At 45.3% G+C, this 22,802-nt stretch overlaps 1 protein-coding gene across 1 annotated transcript in view; it reads right to left on the bottom strand.

Annotated features, from left to right (window-relative positions):
* The window catches only part of LOC135423582 (peroxidasin homolog), a 45,499-nt gene that overhangs the window by 11,223 nt on the left and 11,474 nt on the right, over positions 1-22,802 (bottom strand). The window contains exons 2-12 of the mRNA XM_064673991.1: positions 21,795-21,866; positions 14,094-14,165; positions 13,763-13,834; positions 11,131-11,202; positions 9,549-9,620; positions 7,811-7,980; positions 5,597-5,714; positions 3,831-4,000; positions 3,074-3,346; positions 2,793-2,909; positions 1,005-1,163 (exon numbers count right to left, since the gene is read on the bottom strand). Of these exons, the coding sequence (XP_064530061.1) occupies positions 1,005-1,163; positions 2,793-2,909; positions 3,074-3,346; positions 3,831-4,000; positions 5,597-5,714; positions 7,811-7,980; positions 9,549-9,620; positions 11,131-11,202; positions 13,763-13,834; positions 14,094-14,165; positions 21,795-21,866 (1,367 nt within the window). The remainder of the gene's footprint in view (positions 1-1,004; positions 1,164-2,792; positions 2,910-3,073; positions 3,347-3,830; positions 4,001-5,596; positions 5,715-7,810; positions 7,981-9,548; positions 9,621-11,130; positions 11,203-13,762; positions 13,835-14,093; positions 14,166-21,794; positions 21,867-22,802) is intronic.

The raw sequence follows: 22,802 nt of genomic DNA, 5'->3' as shown, positions 1-22,802 counted from the left end.
TCCTCCTGCTCTTGAAAGGGCTCTACAGAGGGGTGACAGCTCACCCCATGCTCTCTGTCTTGCTACCAAGCTCTCTGTTCATTTATTTATGTAATTGATGTTCATTATTTTCTGCTCCTCTGAGTCTCTACTTGGGGCAATTACACAGGAATGTGCTGAGTCATTTATAACCATTCACTCAAAGCCTTTCCAGAAAGGATGCTCTAGCTGAAACAGGGATCATGACTTGATTCAGGCACTGTCAGATGAGGCTCTCTGGAAGTGTTAGTCAGGACAGATTAAATAATTATATTGATCTTGCTGGTCTTAAAATATTCTGCGAATTTTGTGCTTGAAGCTTGACTGATTTCATGCTTCTAGATAGTGTCCTACCCTCCAGTCTGCCATCAGTAAAATTCTACCATGTTTGTGAACAAATAGGGAAGTTTGCTTACTTAGAACAATTATTTATATGGGAGCAAAAAGAAAATTAAGCAAAAGCTTTAAAAACGGAGAAAAAATTAAGCTTTAATTAAGCAAAAATATTCCTCTGTGGCTTGTATTTTACAGAGGCTTGATTTTAGAATACCTAACTTTAAGCTGAACCTATGACCTGGCAGGTAATGTTTAAGACAAATGTATCTGGAGCCAAAGTCAAACGTTCCTGAGAAGGAATCATTTTGTTTTGAAGACTATTTTATTTTAAAAAGAATTTTACAATTATTTCTATAGGAGAGACAAAACTTAAAAATGGCAAAAAAAAAAATAAGAATTTAATTCATACACTTTTCTGTAAATGATATGGTTTTCCTTTGCCAAAATAATTTTCTTCCTGACAACTCCCAGACCGAAGCGGCTCCTTCCAATTCACAAACCTCGGCACTCTGCAAACCTCCCTTAACTTTTCCCACCAGCTGATGGAGCTCTCATGGAAAAGCAAAATCCCATCCCACGGCAGACAGGGCAATTCCCCGCCTGGTCAGACGGTGTTTTATTCACCAGAACTTTTTCCAGCCCTTTTTTACCTCGTGGGGTGACCGAGAGCTGCACCGGGAGGGTCCTGACCCCGATGGCACTGATGGCGTGGCACTCGAACTGCCCCTGGTCGTGCAGAGCCACCCTCAGCACCCGCAGGGTGCCCGTGGAGAGGATGCTGTGCCGCCGGTCGTTTGGCAAAGGCCCACCTGGGCAAACAAGCAGTTTGTTAATTCTCTGTGATGTTTCCCATCCCGACACTAGAGGGATCTGCATGATAGTTACAAATTTCGTTTCCCTCCCAACATCAGTCACCCTGAAATGCCATCTTTGTCACACCAAATTTTCTCGTCTGAGCAGCTGGGTAGGAGCTGTAACCCTTTTTCTTTCCTCCTAAGTCTTTTCTTAGTGCAACCTGCATATTTTGTAATACCTGATGGACAGCAAATAAGTGCTCAATTATCCAAACTGACTGTTTCATCAAATAAACAGAAACATTTAGAATTGTCTTTTTGAATTAGTTATTGTGATTTTCTTCAGTTTGGAAACTGATGTTTCAACATTTTCTCTATTTCAGAAGAAAAGCTGAAAACTAAACTGCTTTACCAAACCCAAACAAAATTCTTAAAACTTCTCAGTTTGGCAACTTATTTTTTTTCCCCTCCAAATAAGGGCTCTTATTTATTCATCCTAAATACCAAAATCCCCACACAGTCAAAAGTGGCTTTGAGACAAGCAATGCTCCATCACTTATCCTTCTCTTGTCTTACTTTCAGCACATGAAAGCAGTGCAAAGCCTGGTTGATTTTTAATTTTTGGCTTGGTGAGTGCAAACCTAGTTCCAATGCAGTTGTCAACCTTACTTCTTGTCACTGTGCTCCTTTCCACATCTCTAAAATATATTTTTTGTGAAGTGGAGTAAAACAGGTTAAAGGAGATGGAGGACATGCAGGCAGAGCAGAATTTCAGCTGGTCCTTAACTCTGTACCAGGGCCATTGCTGTGGAAGCTGGAATACAACACCCATGAATTCTCCACAGCACTAAACCATTAATTATGGCTTGTGAAGCATAAGGAAAAGTTGGAGGACCTCTGGGCCAAGTATTATTGGCTTCTGTCCCAGAAAGTGTTGGATGAGATCAGTTCAGTGGAGCCAGCACTAACAATTATTTGAGACTTTGAAAGTTCACCACCTGTTGTCCCAAAGTCCTTCTTCCTAAGCTAAAAGAAAACTCCGAGGTGTGTCAGCAGTGAATGGTGCTCTTCTGCAATGTGCTCCCCAAGAGCAGCAAATCAATGGCAATGACAGAGAGCTGGCACATGGTGATACTGCTGAGGGAAGTGGTGGAATCATGATCCTTGGAAGTGTTCAAAAAAACAGGTAGATGTGTCATGTAGGAACATGGTTTAGCAGTTAACATGGCAGTGTTGGGTTAATGGTTGGACTTGATGACCCTAGAGGTCTTTTCCAACCCAAACAACTCTGTGACTGACACCCACTGACTTGGAGTGCACAGACCTTGCCTTTTCAAAGGAGGTAGGAAGTCATTGCAGAAAGAAATTTGAGGCTTTCCACGGGTTTCATGCTGATGGAAACCAACACGCTCCTTCCTTCTGATTCTGTGTGTCAAAGGCCCAAGAGGCTATTTCCTCACTGCTTAACATCATCCTTGGTGATCTATAACACACCTCCCAGTGTGACTAGCCCTGTGCTGATAACCATCTGTCCCGTACCACCACTGCAAGTCACCACCCTGGACCGTCAGCTCAGCTGCTCCCACCCACATCCCATGGATGATGGCACGGGAGAAAGAAACCAAGAGTCAAGTGAGGCAGTACCTGCCCTTGTCCAGGTAATCACAGGTGGAGGGTGACCCTCAGCAGAGCAGGGGAAATCCACGCTTTGTCCCTCAGTTACTGTCTGATCAGTAGGAATGACGAGAAACCTGGGAGAATCTGGAGGGGAAAGCAACAACTGAGCAGCAGGACACACTCAGGCAGCAAACTCAGGGAGTTCACGGGAGCAGAACCAGTCACAGAGCTTAAATACACCCTGCTGACCAAACACTGTGCCCCAGAAATGTCACAGAAGGTCACAGAATCAGCCTGGGACTCCTCACCTTGCACGATGATCCTTGCTGTCGCCTGGATGGAGCCCTCGGAGTTGGTGGCATTGCAGTTGTACTGCCCCTGGTCTGAGAAGGTGACGTTCTGAATGAAGAGTCCTCCAGAGCTGGTGATAGTGAAACGGGAATCCTGTGGCAAAGGAGAGCCTGTGCCAAGGGTCCAGCTGATGCGAGGGTGGGGGTGCCCAGAGACTCCACACTCCAAGGTGACGCTTTCTCCAATCAGCACTTCAGTGTTCTGAGGCTGGATCACAAAAGTGGGCTTTGCTGGAAGGAAATGAGTGCTTTAGAAACCAGCTCTGCTGCCTGCTCGGTTGCAGGCAGAAATTGCTTGGACTCCTCATGCAACCCAGCTAACAGTCACCTGGCTCTTCCCTGACCTCCAAATCCTCGCTGTGAGCGATGCCCCCAGCACTAAGTCCTCCTACCACCTCCTCACACCCACTCACCTAGTGCTGGAGCATCCCCTCTCCCATGTCCCCTTCACCCTTGATAACTCTGTGCTGCAGAATTCCTGCCAGACTTAAACTCCCTCCCCAGTCCCAAGCCACCTTCAATCTCTAAATCCCTTTCCCCACCACAGTGAAGGAACCCCCCCTAAGCTCAGGCCACTCTCAAAGTCATTGCTTTGTTAGATACTCTCTCCCTCAGAACATCTTGGCACATACAAAGCTGTGACTAACTCTGATTTAGCTCCACTCCCATCCCCAACCCGAGCTGGGTCATCAAGGGGTGCACAGAGCTCCCTTACATGGGGTACCAAAATAGCGCAGCACAACTTCTTGTGTCTTGACCTCCCCAGCTATGTTCTTGGCCATGCACTGGTAGACGCCTTTATCCGACTCCTTGGTATTCTGGATCATCAAGGTACCATCTTGCAACAGGTTCAGGCGGTTGTCATCTTTCATGTCAATCTTATTACTGAAAAACAGCCACAAACGGGCAAAATCTGGAAGGAGTAAACACTGGTGGTCCCCCTCAAGCTGCTGGGAGGGGCAGGGGCTTTGCTTGCATTGCAGTAAGTTAGTGTTTCTTGGAGGTATTCTGAGACTTCATGAGATTTACAGCAAGAGTTCTGATTCACAGCACTGAACTGCAGCTCCAGCTCTGATTTGCTCCCTGGGTGTGCTGCTTTTTCTCTCACCACTGATTACATATGACATTTACAGCCCATCAGGAGAGCACACTGTTCCCATGCCACAGCACTGCTGCTATTGTCAGGGCATCTCTGCCTGGAAAGCCTGTTCTCATTACTTTCTAAGTGCAAATATTATAATGAACTAATATTGTTATTGTGTGCAGCCACTTCTATTCAAAGTCAAGGCTCAAAGGCCTCAAGGGAGCAAAAGGCTCTGAGTAAGTTACCAGGGGACCCCAACACAGCTTGGACTCCAACCCAGCCTGAGAGCTGTGAAACATCTTCCTTCTTTCTGCAATAACCTGCAACTCCTGGATCCCAGCCCGTGGCAGAAGGTCCCAGCGCTGCATCCCATTTGTCCCAGCACGAAGGAATCTTGGATGGCTGCAGATGACTGAAAAGGGAGAAGGGACCTTTGTCCCCCCAGGACAAAGGCTGAACCCACTATGCAAACTAATATGCTTGCTGGGCATTTATTTAATTCCCCTGATGCCTCCTCACTCCAGTCATATCTCGTTCGTGGAACATTTATTATCATTACCCCTCTTACAATGCTGTCTTTGGGAGCCTGCCAGCATTTCCCTAACAAAACCTTCCTTCCCGGGGGACTTAACTCAGCCATAAACTTTTGCTCTGGGCTGAAACTCTGCCTGGTGGGGGGTTTGCTGAAGAAGCACACATTGATCATTTTTATTAATAACCGAGCCCTGCTCAGGCTCCACCAGACAAGAAGCTCGTAAAACAGCAAAGCAACTTCACTTCCACAGTGGGCAGCTGCTTGAGCACAAAATATTTTATTGTGTAGCATTTCCCAGAACACTTTGGCATCTAGCACAGCCATGTACTTTTTCAGCGTTTCTGTACAGAAGGATAACCTATACACTGATTTGCAAATTCTGTTTTTCAGTGCAGCACAAAAATTTTTCTCTTTGAAAAAAAAAAAAAACATTCTCCAGCACGATTGGCCTTTGTGTGAAAAACCTAGAGACTAGAAGCAATTCAGCAGTTAACAAATGGCAAGCATGGTGGCTTAGAGCAACATGAAACACTAATTTTATTTTTTCCCTGATCAAAAGACAATTGCTTTCAGCCTGCAGAGCATGTTTATAGGAAAGTTATAAGCTCTTGGAATCCATTACAAATGCAGATGAAATATTTCAAGTGCAGATGAAAACATCACTTGGATTACGTGGTCACCAGAGAATGCTATTAAAAGGAAGGTAAATACAACCCATGGAACAGCCATTTCTTTTTTCTTTTCCTTCCTTTTTTTTTTTTTTAAGCATAGTGTGAAACAGCTTTTGTAATTACAGGCAGGCACTGAAGAGCTCAGCGCTTGAAAACCTTTGCCACCCCAGGGCTCATTGCGTGAGACTTACTTGTTGTGCAGCCAAATAATCGCAGGCTTTGGATTTCCTTCTGCCCTGCAGGTGAAATAAACTGTGTTTCCCAAGAGGACGTCGACATCGTGGGGTTCTGAGGTTATTCGAGGCCTCTCTGCAAAACACCATTTGAACAGAACACAGTCCAGAGCAGCACAAAACCACCTCCAACCCAACCGGGGCAGAGTGGGTCACACAACACCCATCCTGCAATGCCCCAAAACAGGCACCAGCAGAGCCCCAGGCACAACGGTGTCCACTCAGAGCCACCCCAAAACTTCTCACTAACACCAGATGTATGAGGGAATAGCATCATTCATCTGAGCCTGCTAAAAGCCCTGGAGAATCAAAGTGGTTGTTCCTATTCCCAGTTTGTTGGGCAGTGTGTTAGAACCTCCGACAGCACTGAGAAAACCAGATCTGGCTGTACACTGGTTCATCATAGCTGCCCCAAGAGCTGGCCCCTGTATCTCCCAAAATAAGCAAAGAAGTCAGTGGCATCCTCATTTGGGTTGTTTTTCTGTCCCTGGCAGCCTGCTGCTCTCAGCAACTGCCTGCTCCACCTGAACACAGTGCCAGCTCCCTGCAAACCACACCACTTCCCTCCCAACAGGATTTCATTCATTACATCCCTAATTCACCAGCCCTATCCAGCCAAGCCTTTCACTATGTGCTTCACTTTAAGTTGTACTAAGCAAGTTAAACATTGGAAGGATGTGCTAAAATAGGGAGGAATTTATGTACAAGCTCTGCAGTGCTTGTTCTTGATTCAGGGAATGCTTAGCCATTTAACAATCTACATTCTCACCAGCAATCCACTGAAACCAGAGGGATTATTCCTAAGATTGAGAACCTGCCACCTCCTCCAGCAGAAGGTGTGTCCTTACTCCTTAGACCACAAGTCAGTGGCTCATGAACTGATCCCCACAGGCAACAGCAGCACAGACCAAGCCCAGCACAGCCCCAGAGTACAAGGTGCTGACCCAGTGCAGATTTGCCCCTCTGGCTCACATCTGTTCACAGCTGAGGGTCAAATGGTGCCAGCAGATTTCGGAGTGACTCAGATATCAGCTGCCTGCATCGTTAGAGCTTTGTGCTGAATTATGGATCACTTGCCTTTCCCAGCTGGCACAACACCAGCACGAAAACCCAGTGCCAGCAAAATCTTCCCACCAGGTGCTCTGGCTGATTTGACAGACATCCCACTGTGAGCCCATGCCTAAACCAGAACAAATTTGCACTAACAGCTGTACTGTGGCACTGGGTGTGTGTCAGGGACAGCTTATTGTGTGGCACAGCCACTCACAGCAGATCCCATTCCATGTGTCTCCAGCTGCTTTCCCTAGACCCTTCCTATTCCCTGCTCCCTTGAGGTCACAGAACCACTTGTGTCAGTTCAACTCTTTGCATGGCTGTGCCCTAAATTAAGCTGTGAAATGGTCAAGACTTTACAGAAAAAAATAATGAAATCATAGGAGAAAAGCTGAATTCAAGGGACAGCTCTTTTAAATCCAGCTGAGCTCACACATCTGACACACAGCACAGCTGGACTGGCATATCCAGGAGGGATTTTCATGGTCAGCCTGAGTGAGTGGGAACTTCTCAAACTTATTCTACCAGCAGTGAAGTACCAGGGAACTACAATCAACATTGTGCCAACCTCCACTTAAAAATCAGAGTTTTGTCTTTTTCTATATAAAATATTTAACTTTGGAATTTTTCAGAACAAAACCTAATTCAAAATTCTAAATTTAAGGAATAACAGCCTAACAAATGCCATACACCACACCAAAGTCAAACACATTCAGCTATGTATCTACCATGTGTTCCCATAGGTTTCCAGTTGTGTTTCCAGCCAACTGCAGCTCTCCCAGTGTTCCCCTTCTGTTCAGCCTAATGTGGGATATTTCCTCTGGTTACTGGTTTAGCCATGGATGGAGCAGATCCTTTACCATCCCTACTCTACCTAAAAACCCAGGACAACATCTGCCAGCCAAAACAGAGCTGACTCCAAACCCCCCCATGACTGTCAGCTTTCTCTGCGTTATCTCAGTAACTCCTGCAACTCCCCTGGGATTTTCCCATTTCAGCAGTAAAGGAGGAAGAAGGCAGATGCCAGAGGGAGGAAAAGGGGTGGAGGAAGCAATTCCCAGACCAGAGCCCAGCTCCATGGGCTGAGGGTGGCCGGTGGAGGGGTCTGGCCTGGCTCACCGCAGTTGAACTCCTGGGCGGTCAAGGTGACGATGGAGCGGCCGTGCAGGTCCCGAGGAGCCTCACAGGTGGCAGCTGTCTGGATGCTGCCCTGCTCGGCGTATTTCTTCAGCAGCTCAGCCAACCACATCAAGTCACAGTCACAAAACAAGGCGTTGGAGTCCAGCCGCCTGCAAGGGTCGAGGAAAAGGGCAGCTCATTTCCCAGCCTCCGACCGCTGAGCCGCCTCCTGGAGGCCAGGACACAGGAGGGGAACAGTCCTCGGGAGTGAAGGGGGCACCTGGTTGTTTTTCCCTGCATTTGATCATATCCCATATAAAGTTTGAGGTATCTCATCCCTGTGACGGTTAAATAGGATGCTTATCCAAGCAGAAGGATTTAATTGAAAAACTAACCTTACCAATTCCAGTTTCAAATGAAAATAATTCACTTAAACTGGATTATGAATTTTTGGCCTAATTTGAGGCAAAGAAAGACACTGATATATTAGGGTTTCCCCCTGGAAATTTCAGCCTTTACTGAATTCTATAAGAACAGCAGGTAACACTGACTCTGTTACAGCTTTCCATTTTCTTTTAGCCCCCAAAACCTCCCCCTTGTTTTTCGTGTGCACCAGGTCAGTCCCTTTCTGTGACCAGCTGTGAGAGGTTGTAGCATTTCTGCACAACCATAAGAACTTTTATTACTGCAACATAAGCCTGAACCATGTGGAATGGAGCTCCAGTGACCTCCCAATGCACTCACCCTCTTTCCCTCCACTGACCTCATTCCTACGAGCAGCGCTATCCATAAGGATAAATAAGGACTACAGGGGGATTAGTTCATGCTTCCTTCCCCACTGACAGTTTTACAATCAATGGGTTTGAGCCATCCAAAAAAGAAAACAAAAAACAACAAAACCATGGAAGAAAGGTCTAATGCTTTAAGGGTCACATATTTGAGAATGTGAGATTTCACACAAGGCCATGACAGAACATTTTATAGACATCCCAGCTTTTCCTCTGACACCTACAGACAGCATTTCACAAGTTTTTCCCTGTTAAAGAGAAGTGAAGCATTTTACCTGCTTGCAGAAATCACTGAGGGCTGCAGTGAGAAACATTATTTTATTGCACTTGAAAATCATGGCAGGACACCAAAATTCTCTACCTTTTGCATTTTTTTCCCCCAAACACATCATAGAATTTGTTTCCAGAGATCATAAAACCAAAGCAAAGCTCTGGGGGTTTAAGCAAGAAAGAAGTAAGCTTAAGAGACAGCCAGGTTATGTGGGAATAACACACTGGGGAATTCCTGCATGGAAGGAGAATCATGCACCTTGGCACCACTCTGATTATTTTCAATCTAGAAAACAAGCCCTTTTCTTTTATGACTATGATTTTTCCTTCCAGGTTAGATACTGATCTACAGACATGATCGAGGTCATATCCGTGACCTGCACTTTCCATATTTTTCAAGGATGTTTTACGGGGTCAAACCGTTGTGAAGACTTTCCAGGAACGCTCATTCCTGTGGCATTATTAAGCTGTGAGCTGATTATAATTAGCCACTAGAATAAAGAAACTTCTAACTGGTTAAATAAGCTTTCAGGTCCAACCAAAACTGTTTCATAAACTTAGCGGTGGCCTTAGAAGTGCAACAACTGAAAGCTTTGCCAACCAGGCACATTCTTCCTCAGGTCCTGGCCATCTGATCGAAGATAAACAAGTGCTCTTCGCAGGCAATGTTTTTTACTTACAGCCGTTTGAGGGATTCCAGTTGAGAGAATGTCCCTGGATGAATCTTGGAAATCTTGTTGTTGTGCAAGAATCTGAAATGGGAGAAGCCAAGCCAAAACATTATCCAGTATTTGCACTCCGGGGGTGACAACATCCCAGGTCAGAACTCGGTTTAACCGCAGCTCAGTTTTTACATTCCGTGTTTGTTTCCATGAGCTGCAGGAATTTCACCCGTCTGTGGGTACGATGCAATATGCCACAGAGGAGAGCGGGTGTGGGCTGGAAATGGTGAGTCAAGATGTGATGTAACAGGTTTAACTGGAACCTTAAAAGTTTCTCTGCAAAGGGAGGAGAAAGGGCACGAAATCCCAGACCAGACGCACCCTCTGTGTTCTGTGCCTGGGTCAGCTCCAGGGGGACCTTTTCTTTCCCCCCTGCAGATGACATGACAACTTTACAAGGGCAGCCACTGGAGGATGGTTCCAGGAGAAGTTAGACAACTCATGCCTTAGACTCAGTGTTATTAACCCAAACTCATGAGTAAATCTAATTCAGAGAACAGCCGCCCAAGCTGGGCTTATCTCTGAAAAAAACTGAGTAAAATTTTCATTTTTAGAGTCTTAGCCCACAGACAGCGCTCCCCAGTTCTTAGGGAAAAACCCTGATTGCATGAAAATGCATCAGTGGGGAACAAGATGGGATAATTAACTTCCCATTCCCATAATGATGGGGAAATTTAGTTATGTTGGTTACATCTAAAACTAATAAGAGACCATTCATAAAAGACACAAAGCAAATTTTGGAGATGGTGGAACAGGAAAGAACACAAAAGCAGCACAGCTTGAGTGCAAATGTCTGCACACACACATGTGTGCACCCGAGTTCAGCCTGGTTGCTGACAAAACCAGGCTGACAAACCTTCCTTTAAAATTTAAATCCAGCATTTTTGTTGGATCAAATACAGTGACTGAGATCAGCCATGCACTGCTCCAGGTCTGAATTTTCCTAAGGGTGTGGGATCCCACGATTTTATTTCCCTGGCACGTATGGATATAATGCACATTTCCACACAGCACAGGAGGGTCTGCTGGTTTCTCCATGGAGCTGGAACACCCCATGGTCTGTTGTCCTAGTGGCTACATTACTACTAGAAGCAATCCTGGGGAGCAGGAGACACAGGACTCCATTTCCCTACTGCTTTCAAGAAGGATACGTGTTTTTCTTGTTAGATTTTTTTTCTGACTTTAGCCCTTTTCCATCCCCTTTTTTTTTTTGCACACTCTGCCCAACAGTGACTAATGTTGCTGACCTTATGGTCAGAGTAAAATTTCACTTGGCTTGGCCAGTTCTAGGGCTTTCTGCAGATTTACCCCTGTTTAGATGGAAACCTGAACATAACATAAAAGGGGAAATTCCCTTCACATCCTCAGTCACCCATCTACTTGGCAGGTATGTAAAATCTCCTTTAAAGAAGTTTCTTTTTGCATTTCCCTCCATTTTGAAGATCTCACTTCATGCTACCAAAACTGTTACACAAAAAGAAGGAGTTTTCTCCCTTCTCCTCACCCCCTTACTCCCAAGAAATGTCCTATCTTTACTTACAGCCTTTCAAGTTTAGGCAGGTCACTAAAAGTCTCCAGCTCCAGACTTTCCAGGTTGTTGAAATGCAAGTACCTGTCACACAGAAATCACACAGATTGCAATTTAAAAGACAGAAGATCTTCCCAAATCAATCCACCAATGCCTCCCCAGCTGGTCACCACACTGTCTCAGGGCAGATGCTGAGAAGCCAGAATCCACTTTAGTGTCTCTGCTTTCCAGATCAAACACAGTGGCCAACATGGCTTTTCCCTATCCTGTCAATTATTTACTCTTTCTCTTAATAAACTAAAACAGAGACAGAAAAAAAAAGGATAGATTTGCCAATTTGTTTTTCTCTGAAGACCAAGACCACCATCACTGTGAACTGCCTGTTGCACTGTTCAGGGTCAGGAGGAAACTACTGCTCATGGAGACCCAGCAGCAGCTGCTCCCATCCAGGTACTGTACAGTAATTTTCCCTGTCTTTCCCAACATATCCTTGGATTGTCAGGGAGGAAGAAATGGCCTTACTACGAGGCATTTTTTGCCAGCCTGGGAATTGCAACACTTCTGAGTGGAAAATGAGTTTGCTGAGGATTAATTTGTAGAAAAAGGCACTGAACAGCCTGATAAAACTTTGAAATTGGTCCCTGCTGAAGGTGGGACTGGAGATATCCAAAGGTCTTTTCCAACTTGCATTTGTGTGTGGTTCTAAAAGGGGCTCCCAGCACATGTACCCACCCAGCAGGAGCAGAAACATCTCCAAATGGCTGGTGTGGGGCTGTTGTGTTCTGTGGAGTGAAGGCACAGCCCCCAGAAACAGAGATGGTGCAGTCACCTGGAACACTTAGATCTAAACAGCACATCAGCAGAGCAGCCCAGCTCTTGCTGATACAAGTTTATGGTTTTAGTTCCACTAAAACCTAAAGTGTGACCTGCTATTCCAGAGGCCTGGGAGACCTTGTGTCCCAGGTCACCCCTTGTCATCAGCAAAGCAAACCTGGGGTCTGCAGAGCAACTCACAATACCTGGCACTGCCTGTTCTCATGAGCTGTGACATTCACCACCACAACTGACATGTTCTGACCTTTAGATGCATTTCTTATGGTTCCAAAGTTGCCTAAACTCTTCCCCCTCTTATTTTACACAGGCATAAATTTCACAGCAGACACAGATTAATCACAGATCTACAAATACTCATTCTGCTATTGTAGCTGATTGCATTGAGAAATAATTGCCTAAGCCTCCACATGGCTGTTTGATTTGTAATGGAAGGATTCATGATAAATGGTCCAGTATCAGAGCGCAAACTGGGAGACGGTGACTCAGATTCTGCACCGGAGGGTCACAGTGGGGAAGAGATGTGCGTGCTCTAATCAGGCTCAGATGTCTGCTGAAATTGCTTTGGACCTTGAGGAAACCATCTGATACTGCCCATCAATCGAGCTGTACTTTTTCTTGAAAAGCTGGCTTGGGGGTGACAGGAAAATGGGGTAGGATTTGAGCAAAGCTAATTCTTCTGGAACTATGCCCGCCCGAGATTGAAAACAGATGGGACTTTCAGCGGGTTGTTTGTTGGTTTTGTGGTTTGGTTGGTTTTGTTTTTTTTCTTTTATTCGTGACATCAAGTCTGGAATGCTCATTGTTGAAATACCCCTGCTGCCAGCACCCGGCTCTCTAAGCTCAGCTTAGAGCCAGTTTTGGCTTCCTATATTTTCTCCCAGGCATCCTTGCTCAGCTGGCTGATGAAAAACCATATTTTACACATACACACACCTATTGTTAGGCTTGCCTGACACTTCCCATTTCCACTTCTGCTGTCAGCATGGAGAACAAGCTGGATCCTATCCCTTTTACAGCAAAATCCTTACTTATATTCCAGCCCTATAAACATTGCTGTTGGGGACAATGCACAAATCAGAATGATTTCACCTTTAGTTTCTCTTCTTCAGTGAGGCAAATAATTCCTATAATTAAAATATTTAGGAAGAATAAATAATAAGGAAGAAATTCTTCCCTGTGAGGGTGGTGAGGCCCTGGCACAGGTTGCCAACAGAAGCTGTGGCTGCCCCATCCCTGGAAATGTTCAGGGTCAGGTTGGAAGGCCATCACTTGCTTGGATCTATCATTTTCCCCCATTGCAATGTCCAGATGCTTTACAGCGTGTGAGCATCACCATCCTGGTAGCTCCCACAAATACCTGTCTGCCCCAGCACTTCATCCATTCCTTCCCAGCACAGCTTTGGGTGAGAGAGAAACTCAAGCAGCCCCTCAATTCAAGTAAAGGGCCAGATCCAGCCCTCTGCTCCTGGAGTCCCAGCAGACACAAACCCAGCAGGCCAGCTGCCTGCTGCTTCAAGACATCCTGCAGATCCCTGTCTCTTCCCATCATAAGATCCTTGGACATAAAGGGCATCAGAAGCACAGCTGGTTCTTCCTATGCTCCAGAGGTTTAGGATCAGGAAAAAACCTACAGGAAGAGACCTCAGTATTTACTAACCAAAATCAGTGCTGGGACCAACTGTTTTCAAATTAACCCAGTGTAGTCTGGCAAATCTGGCTGATCAAACAGAAGCTTCATCCTACCCCTTGCTAAAGTGCCTGGTACTCTCCACATCTGGAAACACAGCAAGCAAGGCTCATCTGTACTTACAGCTGTTCCAGGGAATGGAGCCCATGGAAGGCATGTTGCTGGATGCTCTGAATTTCGTTTTTATAAAGGTAGCTTTCAAAAGGAGAGAAAGGAAAAAGCATTAGGCCAACTCATCAGCAGCTGTGTTCTAAAAATACAAAGGAAACAATAATGAACCTCAAGTCAAAGCAGAGCTTGTTGATTGGATTCAAGGGCAACGTTTCATACCTCTGACACTGACATTAACATCCAGGAACTCCAAACACAAAAAAATATGTCCTTGGCTGGCAAACATTACAAGCGGGTTGGTAAATTTTAAAGTGGTTAAGAAAATACTGAGCTACCAACTCACAGGTATTTCAGGTTCTCCAGATCTTCAAAGGATCTTCTCACGATTTGTTTTATCTGATTATTGTTCAGCAGCCTGTTCAAATCAAGAGAGAAAAATACAAGTGGTGAATCGAGCACATGTGAGATTTGTGGCTTTTCTGTTCTCAGATGCCCACTGAAAATTCCTGAGCTTGCTTGTCAGAGAATTTAAGATTTAAAGGGTTAGCAGATCAAAGTTTGTGTATTCACACCAGCCAAATCAATGAGAAGGTTTCTTACCCAGAGGTGCCAAGTGCTTCCAATATGTACAGTGTTCAAAGTCTTTTGCCACAGGCTTTTTGTTCAAACCACTTCTTGCCACAGTGGTTTTCAGCCCCGAGTTACAATTTTGGCCAGGAAAGGGATGAGGGGAAGGGAGACAGGCAGAAGGAGGCAGAAGGGAGGGGGATATTAAATCATTGCTGCCACTCTTGTGCAACCACATTGGTTTTTGGAGGTGCCTGGTTGTGTTCAACCTGGGAGCAGGGGAGTGCAGAGACAGTTTTTGAGAGTACAAATGCATTTTAAAACACCAGCTCACAGTGGAGTTATAGGAGCTATAAAATGGTAACAGCTTTGTTCTAATCACTTGGTAAACCAATATCTGCAAATGAGAAAGAAATAAATTCAGTTCTGACTCCTGAGGCTACTCAGAGACAGCCTCTTTCAATCTAGGGAGCCTTGTGCCAGATTTTAATAAAAAACCTATGGACCACATCACACTGGAAAGCAATCTCTGACTTGTATGTGCAGTTGCCATGACTGTGCATGCAAATGATGGCCGGTGCCAAGGACCAGAAACAGCTCAGCCCTATAAGAACCACGCTGTGCAGCAGTGGTAACCACACAGCTGAACGCTACAAAAACCTCTTCTGCAGCCACTGCCAAGTCCAACACCGAGCAAAGACAATAAATCACTTATAAATAGCTCTTTAATATATGAATTTAGCTATTCATCGTGGCTGCCCAACCGCACTCCTGTGGGTCTGTCGCTGCGGTATCCCACTGATTGCAGATCTGGTAAAGCTCAGAGCTGGTGGAGTTTAGAGCTGAATAGCCCAGAGCAAGGATTTTATCAGCTACACTAATTTTTAAAATTCCTAAATGGAGTTGTGGATGGAGAGGAGAGATGTGACTGTGTGCTGCAAAGATTTCTTTTTCCACCATTGTAGGAAAAAGTGCAATTCCCTCTGCAAACAGCCAGACCTCACAACGCTGGGTCAAATTTAATACATGCACTAAATGTGCATTTTCTATTTTACAAGCTGATTTTTGTGATAATTCTGCTCCCCAGGAACGACCTGCCACCAGGCAGCAGTTGAGAAGACAGTTCAGCACTTTCCCAGCAGTAAAGCCTAATCTTCTGTCCCATTTTTCCAGAGAAAATAGAGCAGCCAGCCTCTGTCATTACTAGCCAAGGTCTCCACCTGGGAAAACCAGTTTGTGCAGGTAAATGATGGAGAGAAAAGACAAAGAGATGGGGAGAAATGGTAGAAAGCATGTGGGAAAAGAAGATGAAGATAAAATCAAACACCTCAGGGATGACAGAAAAGATAAAAGATGACAGAAATACACACGTGTGATGGCAGGTTCACAAGTTCCCACCACGCACCTGAGTCACACCAGCTTTCTACCAGCTTGTTCTCAGGTGGAGAATTACATTAAGGGCCCAAAAAGCACATGATAAACTCAAGTGCACAGAACTTTGGAAGTCAGATAATAAGGGTTTGAGAAAATCCTCATTATTCTTGATTTGACTGCCCTCCCTTGATCAGCCACCCAGATGCCGTGGATGTGGGTGCCACTCCCAAACTGCACATCACCAGGTTGGGGACAAGCAGCCTGAAGAGGTTAAGGCAGAAGGTTGCTGGAGAGTTCCTGCAGAGGTGGGAGCAATGGCTCAATACACACGGCTGAGGTCAAACAGCCCTATTTCCCTCATAAGGAAGCAAAAATGATGTCAAGTCCTTGGAACACACGATCCTGCTTTGACAGCCAGTTCTGCTGAGTGGCAATACAGTCCCTGAACACCAACCCAAAGGTCTGTTTGGTGACTGAACACCCAAGGACTGGAAATAACTGCCTGAGAGCAGTGCAGGAGAGGGCTTTTGTCTATTTGCCCACGGCACAAAGACAACACAGGGCCCAGCCGCGCCGGCTTCCTTCCCTGCCTCTATCAGCACACTTTCATCTTTCACCAGGGCAGGACAAAGGCAGCTTGTTCTCTGTTATCTGATCCTTGGCCCCACTTCTGAGGGCATGATGGGCTGACAGGTGAGTGCCAGCACCAATGTCATTCCCATGGATGTGAGCACCTGGATCCTGCCACGCAACCGGCATCGGCCGCTCCCCTCACGAGGGACAGGACACAGTGACCAGGTGAGCAGGTCCTGGAGCAGGGTCACACCAGCAGCCTGAGCAGCCCCACACACCACCGTGGTCTGGACTCCTTTTCTGACCATTATCTTTTGTACAAGGAGTTCAGGCCAGAACTGATGTCCACCAGGATTTCAAATTGCAACATGCTGTCTGACTGCATTTTGGGGCTATTTAAAGGCATTAACCTAGTCTGTTTTGTTGTCTTGGCTGTTTTGGACAGTGCAAGAGAGTGTAATCAGCGATGCAGCCAAATAAGATGAATTCTGGAAGTTCAGATGGCAAGCAGTCCACAGGCCTCTTATCTCATCGTCTGATACTTAGAAATTTGTTCATTGCCTGATTAAAGAATAAAAAGAGCATGGAAGAAGCCATCTCTGCTTCCTGTGTCAGGATTCCCCATTGTAATGGAAGGATAAGTCCTGGAAAACACTAGAAAGTGAGATAATTGATGAAGTCCATCACAGTCCACATATTCCAAAATGCTGCTTTCAGAGAAATCCATAGACAACACAGCACATCTGGCTCCTAGAAAGACTTTGGATGGCTTCTGCACAGCTGTCTGCTCCTTGACTCCTGTGCAATTCATCCAGGCAGAGAAATGTGCAAAATCCTGGCATGACCTGGCTATGGATTCCAGCTGCAATCCACAGCAAAAATGCCCAAATTCCTGCTAACCTTAGAGGATTGGAAGCTAAGATCTACTGCTAACCAGATCTGCTGGGAATAAATGCTCTGGCAGACAGAGGCTGGAAAGATCATTATCATTATTTTAAGCACACCCTGTAGCAAAACAGGCTAAATTAAAAGTATCAGAAGCACATTTCCTAGCAAAATGATGTGGCATTTCCCTTCGTGCCAGATGGTGAATTGGGCTCCAAATAAGTAGGTGTACTTAATCACACAGGTTTTATTCCTGAAGAAATCTTCTGGGATGTTTGAGATATACAAGCACCATGAGATCTGGCCCAGATCACCAGAAAGAATATTTTACATTCAGCTTCCTTTAGGTTTTATGTCCTGACTGCCTCTTCCTTCTTCCCCACCCTCTCTCCAGGTTGCCAAGCACAGGCTTAACTTGCATTAAATGAGTAGTTTTCTGTTTTTTGAAGAATGCATTAAATGATGTGACAGTACAGAATTCAGACTCAAACCATGTACTCTTTCCTCTTTTTGTGTGACAAAACACATGCTACAGTCATTGTGACATAACAGCTATTTTTTTTCCTCACACCATTAACAGAAATCATCATGTAGTGCATTTAAAGCGGGAGAAAAAGTGAGTTTTATGTTCAACTGTGCATTCTCCCTTGTTGACAGAATGATCTGGAATAACCATTTCCCATATTTGAGGAAGGAACTTTTATCCTGAGATCCAAGCAGACTCTGACATCCCCTCCTTGCTGTCAGGAGCACGTTCTCTCAAGAGCTACTAGAGGGTAAAACACAGAGACTCCACGTTACTGCTGTTGTTCATCCTGAGACCCTTCACAGGCATCTAGAGCAGAGCTGCAGGGCTCACCAGAAATGCCCTTTGCTCTCACCCAAGCAGCAAGAGAAATGTGATGTGAGCAATGGCACTGACAGGACAAAGGGCCAGGCAGAGGCACACACAGCGTGGTCTCCACAAGGTCCCTGTTCTCCTGGGTGCTTGTGCCTCAGGCAGAACAAAATACATGCTGGGGAAGTTAAGAATTACTGCTTTGGTCACTAGGTTGGATGTTTCTAAAGATGATGCTGGAGAGACCCAAGTAGCAGCAACCATTTGGCTGTGATGGTCTTGGTTTGAAAATACAGAGATGGACCAACTGGGTCAACATGGCAGAGTTCTGACTCCTGTGGGAGCGTGTAAGGACCAGCCACATGGGTGTCATCTCCATCCCCACCCAAAGATGACCTAAAGGAGCAAAAACTGGAAAGCAATGAGAGGCTGTGCCTCACCATGAGCTCGTAGCGTGTTTGCTCTCTTTCTCACACAGCCCAACACCTGCTCTGAGCTAATGTTGGCTTCAGTGATGCAGAGAGCGCTGGCAAACTCCAGCAAAACAGCTGTCCAGGAGCTGTGGTATTTTGTGGATGGCATACAAGAGGGGTTTTTGCCTCTTTCTCCCTTCTACCTTTTTTTTTTTTTCCTCTTACCAAGGGGACATGTTAAGAGTTTAAAAATACACAAGGAGATCCTCACCAACACCTGCACAGGAACTGAGCAGAGGCAATAGGAAGGGATGAGGAAATCCTACAACTCTCTAAGACATTTAGCCCAAGAGGACTTCTCCAGTGCACGCAACATTGCAGAGAGCCAACAAGGAATCTCCCAGTGGTGCAGGATTTAGGATAACCTGTGGTGCTGTACCAGGAGTCCCCAGCCAGAAACACACAGTGACTGTATCTCTTCCACAAAGAGGGTTTCTGGTTTTAATGTTAAAGTAGTGCTCTGTGATTTATCAAATCTCCCACACCAGGGAAAAGCAGAGAGGAGCCAGAGGAAGGTTTGAACTGTTGAACAGCCCCACTGGACATCCACACAGGCTCCCAGCTCACCTCCCTGCATCCAACGCAGGCTACAAAGGCTTCCTTATCAGGGTGGTTTACAAACTGTCAGACTTGGATATAGTACAGCCATCCTGCCCAAACGGAGATGCAGAACAGAAGCTTCACCAGAATCTGCTGCCCTTCCTCTGCCTTTGTAAGAAAAGGCTCTTCAAAACACATTTATTTGCTTGTGGAACATTTAAGTCCTATGGCAGAAAGATGCAAGCTCAGAGCTCTGCACGTAGAACCTGAACTACTCTATCCTCCAAAGATCCCACTTCGAATTTTCTGGACAAACTTTCCCAGGAAGTCTCTCAGGGATTTTAAATGATTTATTCTCTTTATCACTTGAAGACCTGTCTAAGTCCTCAGGCAAAAGTTTGCCATCTAAGCAGCATCAGCAGATTCTTCCAGTCTCATCAGTTTTGATGTGGGAATTGGCCAAACCAAAGTTCCTGGAGAGAAATTTGCTTCAGGGGTGCAAAGTCTGACGTTCTCTCATTCAGTTATCGAGCTCCTCATCCTGGGAGTTAAATGCTACGAGTGTGAGAATAACTGATTTTTCCAGTGTGCTGGCCAGACCAGGAAATACAACTAAGCATAGGAAATACTATCTAAATGGAAATGTTTCCATTACACATCCAGTTGATTTTCGGAATTCAAATATAAAAATGCAGTATTTTGTCAGAGCAGTGTTTCACCTAGGCCAGTATTCCAGCTCTGATGATGGCCATAGGATAATATTTAGGAAAAGCAGGAGTGTCTGCCCACCATCTGTGAAAACACATTGTTCTGGCATCTGAAATCATGAGATCAGGGATGTTAGGGGGTACATAACTGCCTTTAGTACCTGTTCATGGACTTGCTGTCCTTGAGATCCCTGTCAAGGAGAGTGTGGACGTAGAAAGGAAAAAGAACTGGACAAATTCATGGAGCATAAACAGAGAGATAGGTCTTTCCTCCTCCATCAGGATGTGTATCTGTATCTGGCTTTATGCAGAGTGACAGGAGTCAGAAAGACAGAAGCAGAAGTCTTGCACGTGCCAGAGACCTGCCCAGCCCAAGGCAGGGCAGGAACTGGGATCTCTCACAAAGCTCAGCAGGTTGGGTGGAGCATCTCTCCAAGTGAAGCCCTGCCAGCATCCTTATTTTCCCCAGGGTTCAGCTGAAACTCGCCTGGTGGTCCTGCAAGCTGCCTGCCAAACATCTGCCTGGATCACACAGGGATGACATCATCTGGAACCACTTGTTTCCTCGACTCAGGAGAGCTTCAGGGGTGGAAGAGCAGGGCTGGAGATCAAGAGACCTCAGGAGAGCTTTGTGATAAGGTAAAACCCTATGGACTCAGACTCTACTTTCTCTCTACATATTTGAGTCTCATTCATCACCCTATCTGACCCTATCTCAAATGACAGAAATCCACCCAAAGCATCCTTTCCCTCTATTATTTTTGGCAATTAAGTACCATGTGGTGCTGTTCGAGAGACTAATATGGGCTGTTCTGGTGCTCTGGATGAACAGCATCACTGGTAAGAAAGTTTTTGACCAGCCTACTAGTGGACCACCTGTCCTATGAGCAGGGGCCTGGGCCACAATCAGGGTACTTTGAAGCATCCTGCAGTCATGGCTTGGCCAATCAGTCCCACACACAGAGTGGAACAATCTTTAGCAAATTTTGATTTTTAAAAGATAACTATTGAACAAGTTTCTATGATAAAGTCCTGTTGTATTACCACTCTTCCTAAACTACTTACAATTAACTACTTAACAACTGAATGCCTTTTTGCCCAGGTCTTCCTTCCTTCAGCTCTGCCACCTTCACAGGATCAGGGATTTCAGATCACTCAAGGTATGACAGAAAAAAAACAACTTGGACTTTCTCTTACCATTTGGGACCATGAAAGTACAAATGTCTGTCGTGCAGTGCAGGTTCCCAAACAAGCTGGTTTGCCTCACTGAGGAATTCCAGCCTGGACCTGGAAATCCTATGGCTGTTAGTGCCGTGTTACAGCTCAGATAATTAGATCTGAGTCTCAACAGCCCAATTACATCCAGCACAGTGCTGTGCTGACACAGCTTCTGGTTCTGATTTGGGAGCTGCTGTGTTTTCAGCTTCTTGGCTACAGGGTGCAGATTTACTCAGATCTGCCTTCAAAACCTGCAGCAGCAAGAACAAGCAAAGGCTCCCATGATTTCCTTTGAGAAGAGTGAAAAGCTCCTTAGTACAGTAGTACATCAATGTGAGTGAGGGATGAAAGACTGCAGGAACTGCTTTCTACTCCCATTCTTTCCTGGAGTAGAGCAGGTGTACGCATCTATTCCAGGGCAAGGCATAGGGACAAGGTGGCATTTAAAAGATGCTTTCTCACTTCAATCAAACTTACATAGAGCAACTCATGTGGTTCCTGCATTCAAATAGGCCACAGGAAAGAGGAAGCTTTGAATAAATCCCTTCACTATTTTGCTTCCAGGCCAGAGCTTCTTTTATGGGCTACTCTAAGGCCATACCTGCCCAAACATCCTCAGTCAGTACTGGAATGCATCAGATTTTTAATTAAAAGAGAGGTTAATTGTGAAAAATGAAGGCTATTAAATGGCACGTTTAATTAAAAAATCTAAGAAACATGATCCAGAGTAGGACAGAGAGAATTTTAAAGCTTTAGCTGGATATGCACAATTTGATTGAAATAACTAGAAGCCCAAGGGCACCTTTAAATTGCTACAGGGGACAGTACCAACAAAAGTAATAAATGTACATCCTCAGAGTGGAACTTACAGTGTGTTGAGGTTCTTCAGTCTCCTGAAGGCTCCAGGTTGTATCTCCTTGATGTGGTTGAAGCGTAAATCTCTAAAAGCAGAAGACATAAACAGGCCATTAGCAATAAGCATCATCCCCACGAGGAAGGGAGGAGGGCTGTTGGGAGGGTCTATCACACCAGGCCTTCATCAACAGGAAAAATGGAGACAAAGACCAGGGAACAGAGTGGAGAAGGAGTGGCAAAAATGGTTGGGGTCTGCTCTTGTCTGCAGTGGGCTGGGACAAGCCCATATTGATAAAATTCTATAGTCTAATTTCACAGAAAACTGAACACTGAAAGGACTCAGGTGATCATTTCCATGAGCAGCAGAAAAGGTCTGCAGCAAAACACCCCAAGTTCAAGTGCAATTACACTTGCATCTCATACTAATTTGTAGAGGAACACTCATCATCACGTAGACCTGTATTTTAGCTCCCTAGCAAAACTATCTTTGCCCTAAAATGGTTAAATCTGCTCAAATAACCTCATATAATAAGCATTTCCCATTTTGCTCCACAATGCTCCAAGACTCACAACAGCTTATCACTGCCTGCATTTCAAATTTGTGCCAACTTCAATTAGAATTACTGGACCCCAGGGGATTCTGGCAATTTCCAAGGGCTGCCCACGGAACTACATCAACTTGGAACCCTAAAACATGGGGTTTGGATTGCTAATGAGATAATAAAATAAGAGCTAAGTGGTTTAACCTGGTTAACCAAGTAGAAACACTTCTATAGGGACTGTGCATTGATTTGGCACCTTGCACGGTCCAGTGTATTATAACAAATCACAGAAGGCTGACAAATCAGGTTTGCTGCAAGTTTCTGTCCAAAGCAAAACAATGAGGTTGATTTTTTAATCCTACACTGCTTGGTCTATCCCATTTAGAGAACACACAGCTATTTTTCAGTTTAAGGCAGCCTTTTAAGGGCATTTGCTTTAAGAGGAAAAATACACGAGTTGCCCGTCATTCCGGTGATAAC

This window comes from Pseudopipra pipra, chromosome 17 (genome assembly GCF_036250125.1).
Source record: "Pseudopipra pipra isolate bDixPip1 chromosome 17, bDixPip1.hap1, whole genome shotgun sequence".
Lineage (NCBI taxonomy): Eukaryota > Metazoa > Chordata > Aves > Passeriformes > Pipridae > Pseudopipra > Pseudopipra pipra.
The sequence above is the reverse complement of the archived record's forward strand: the minus strand, read 5'-3'. Positions and strand labels throughout refer to the sequence as shown.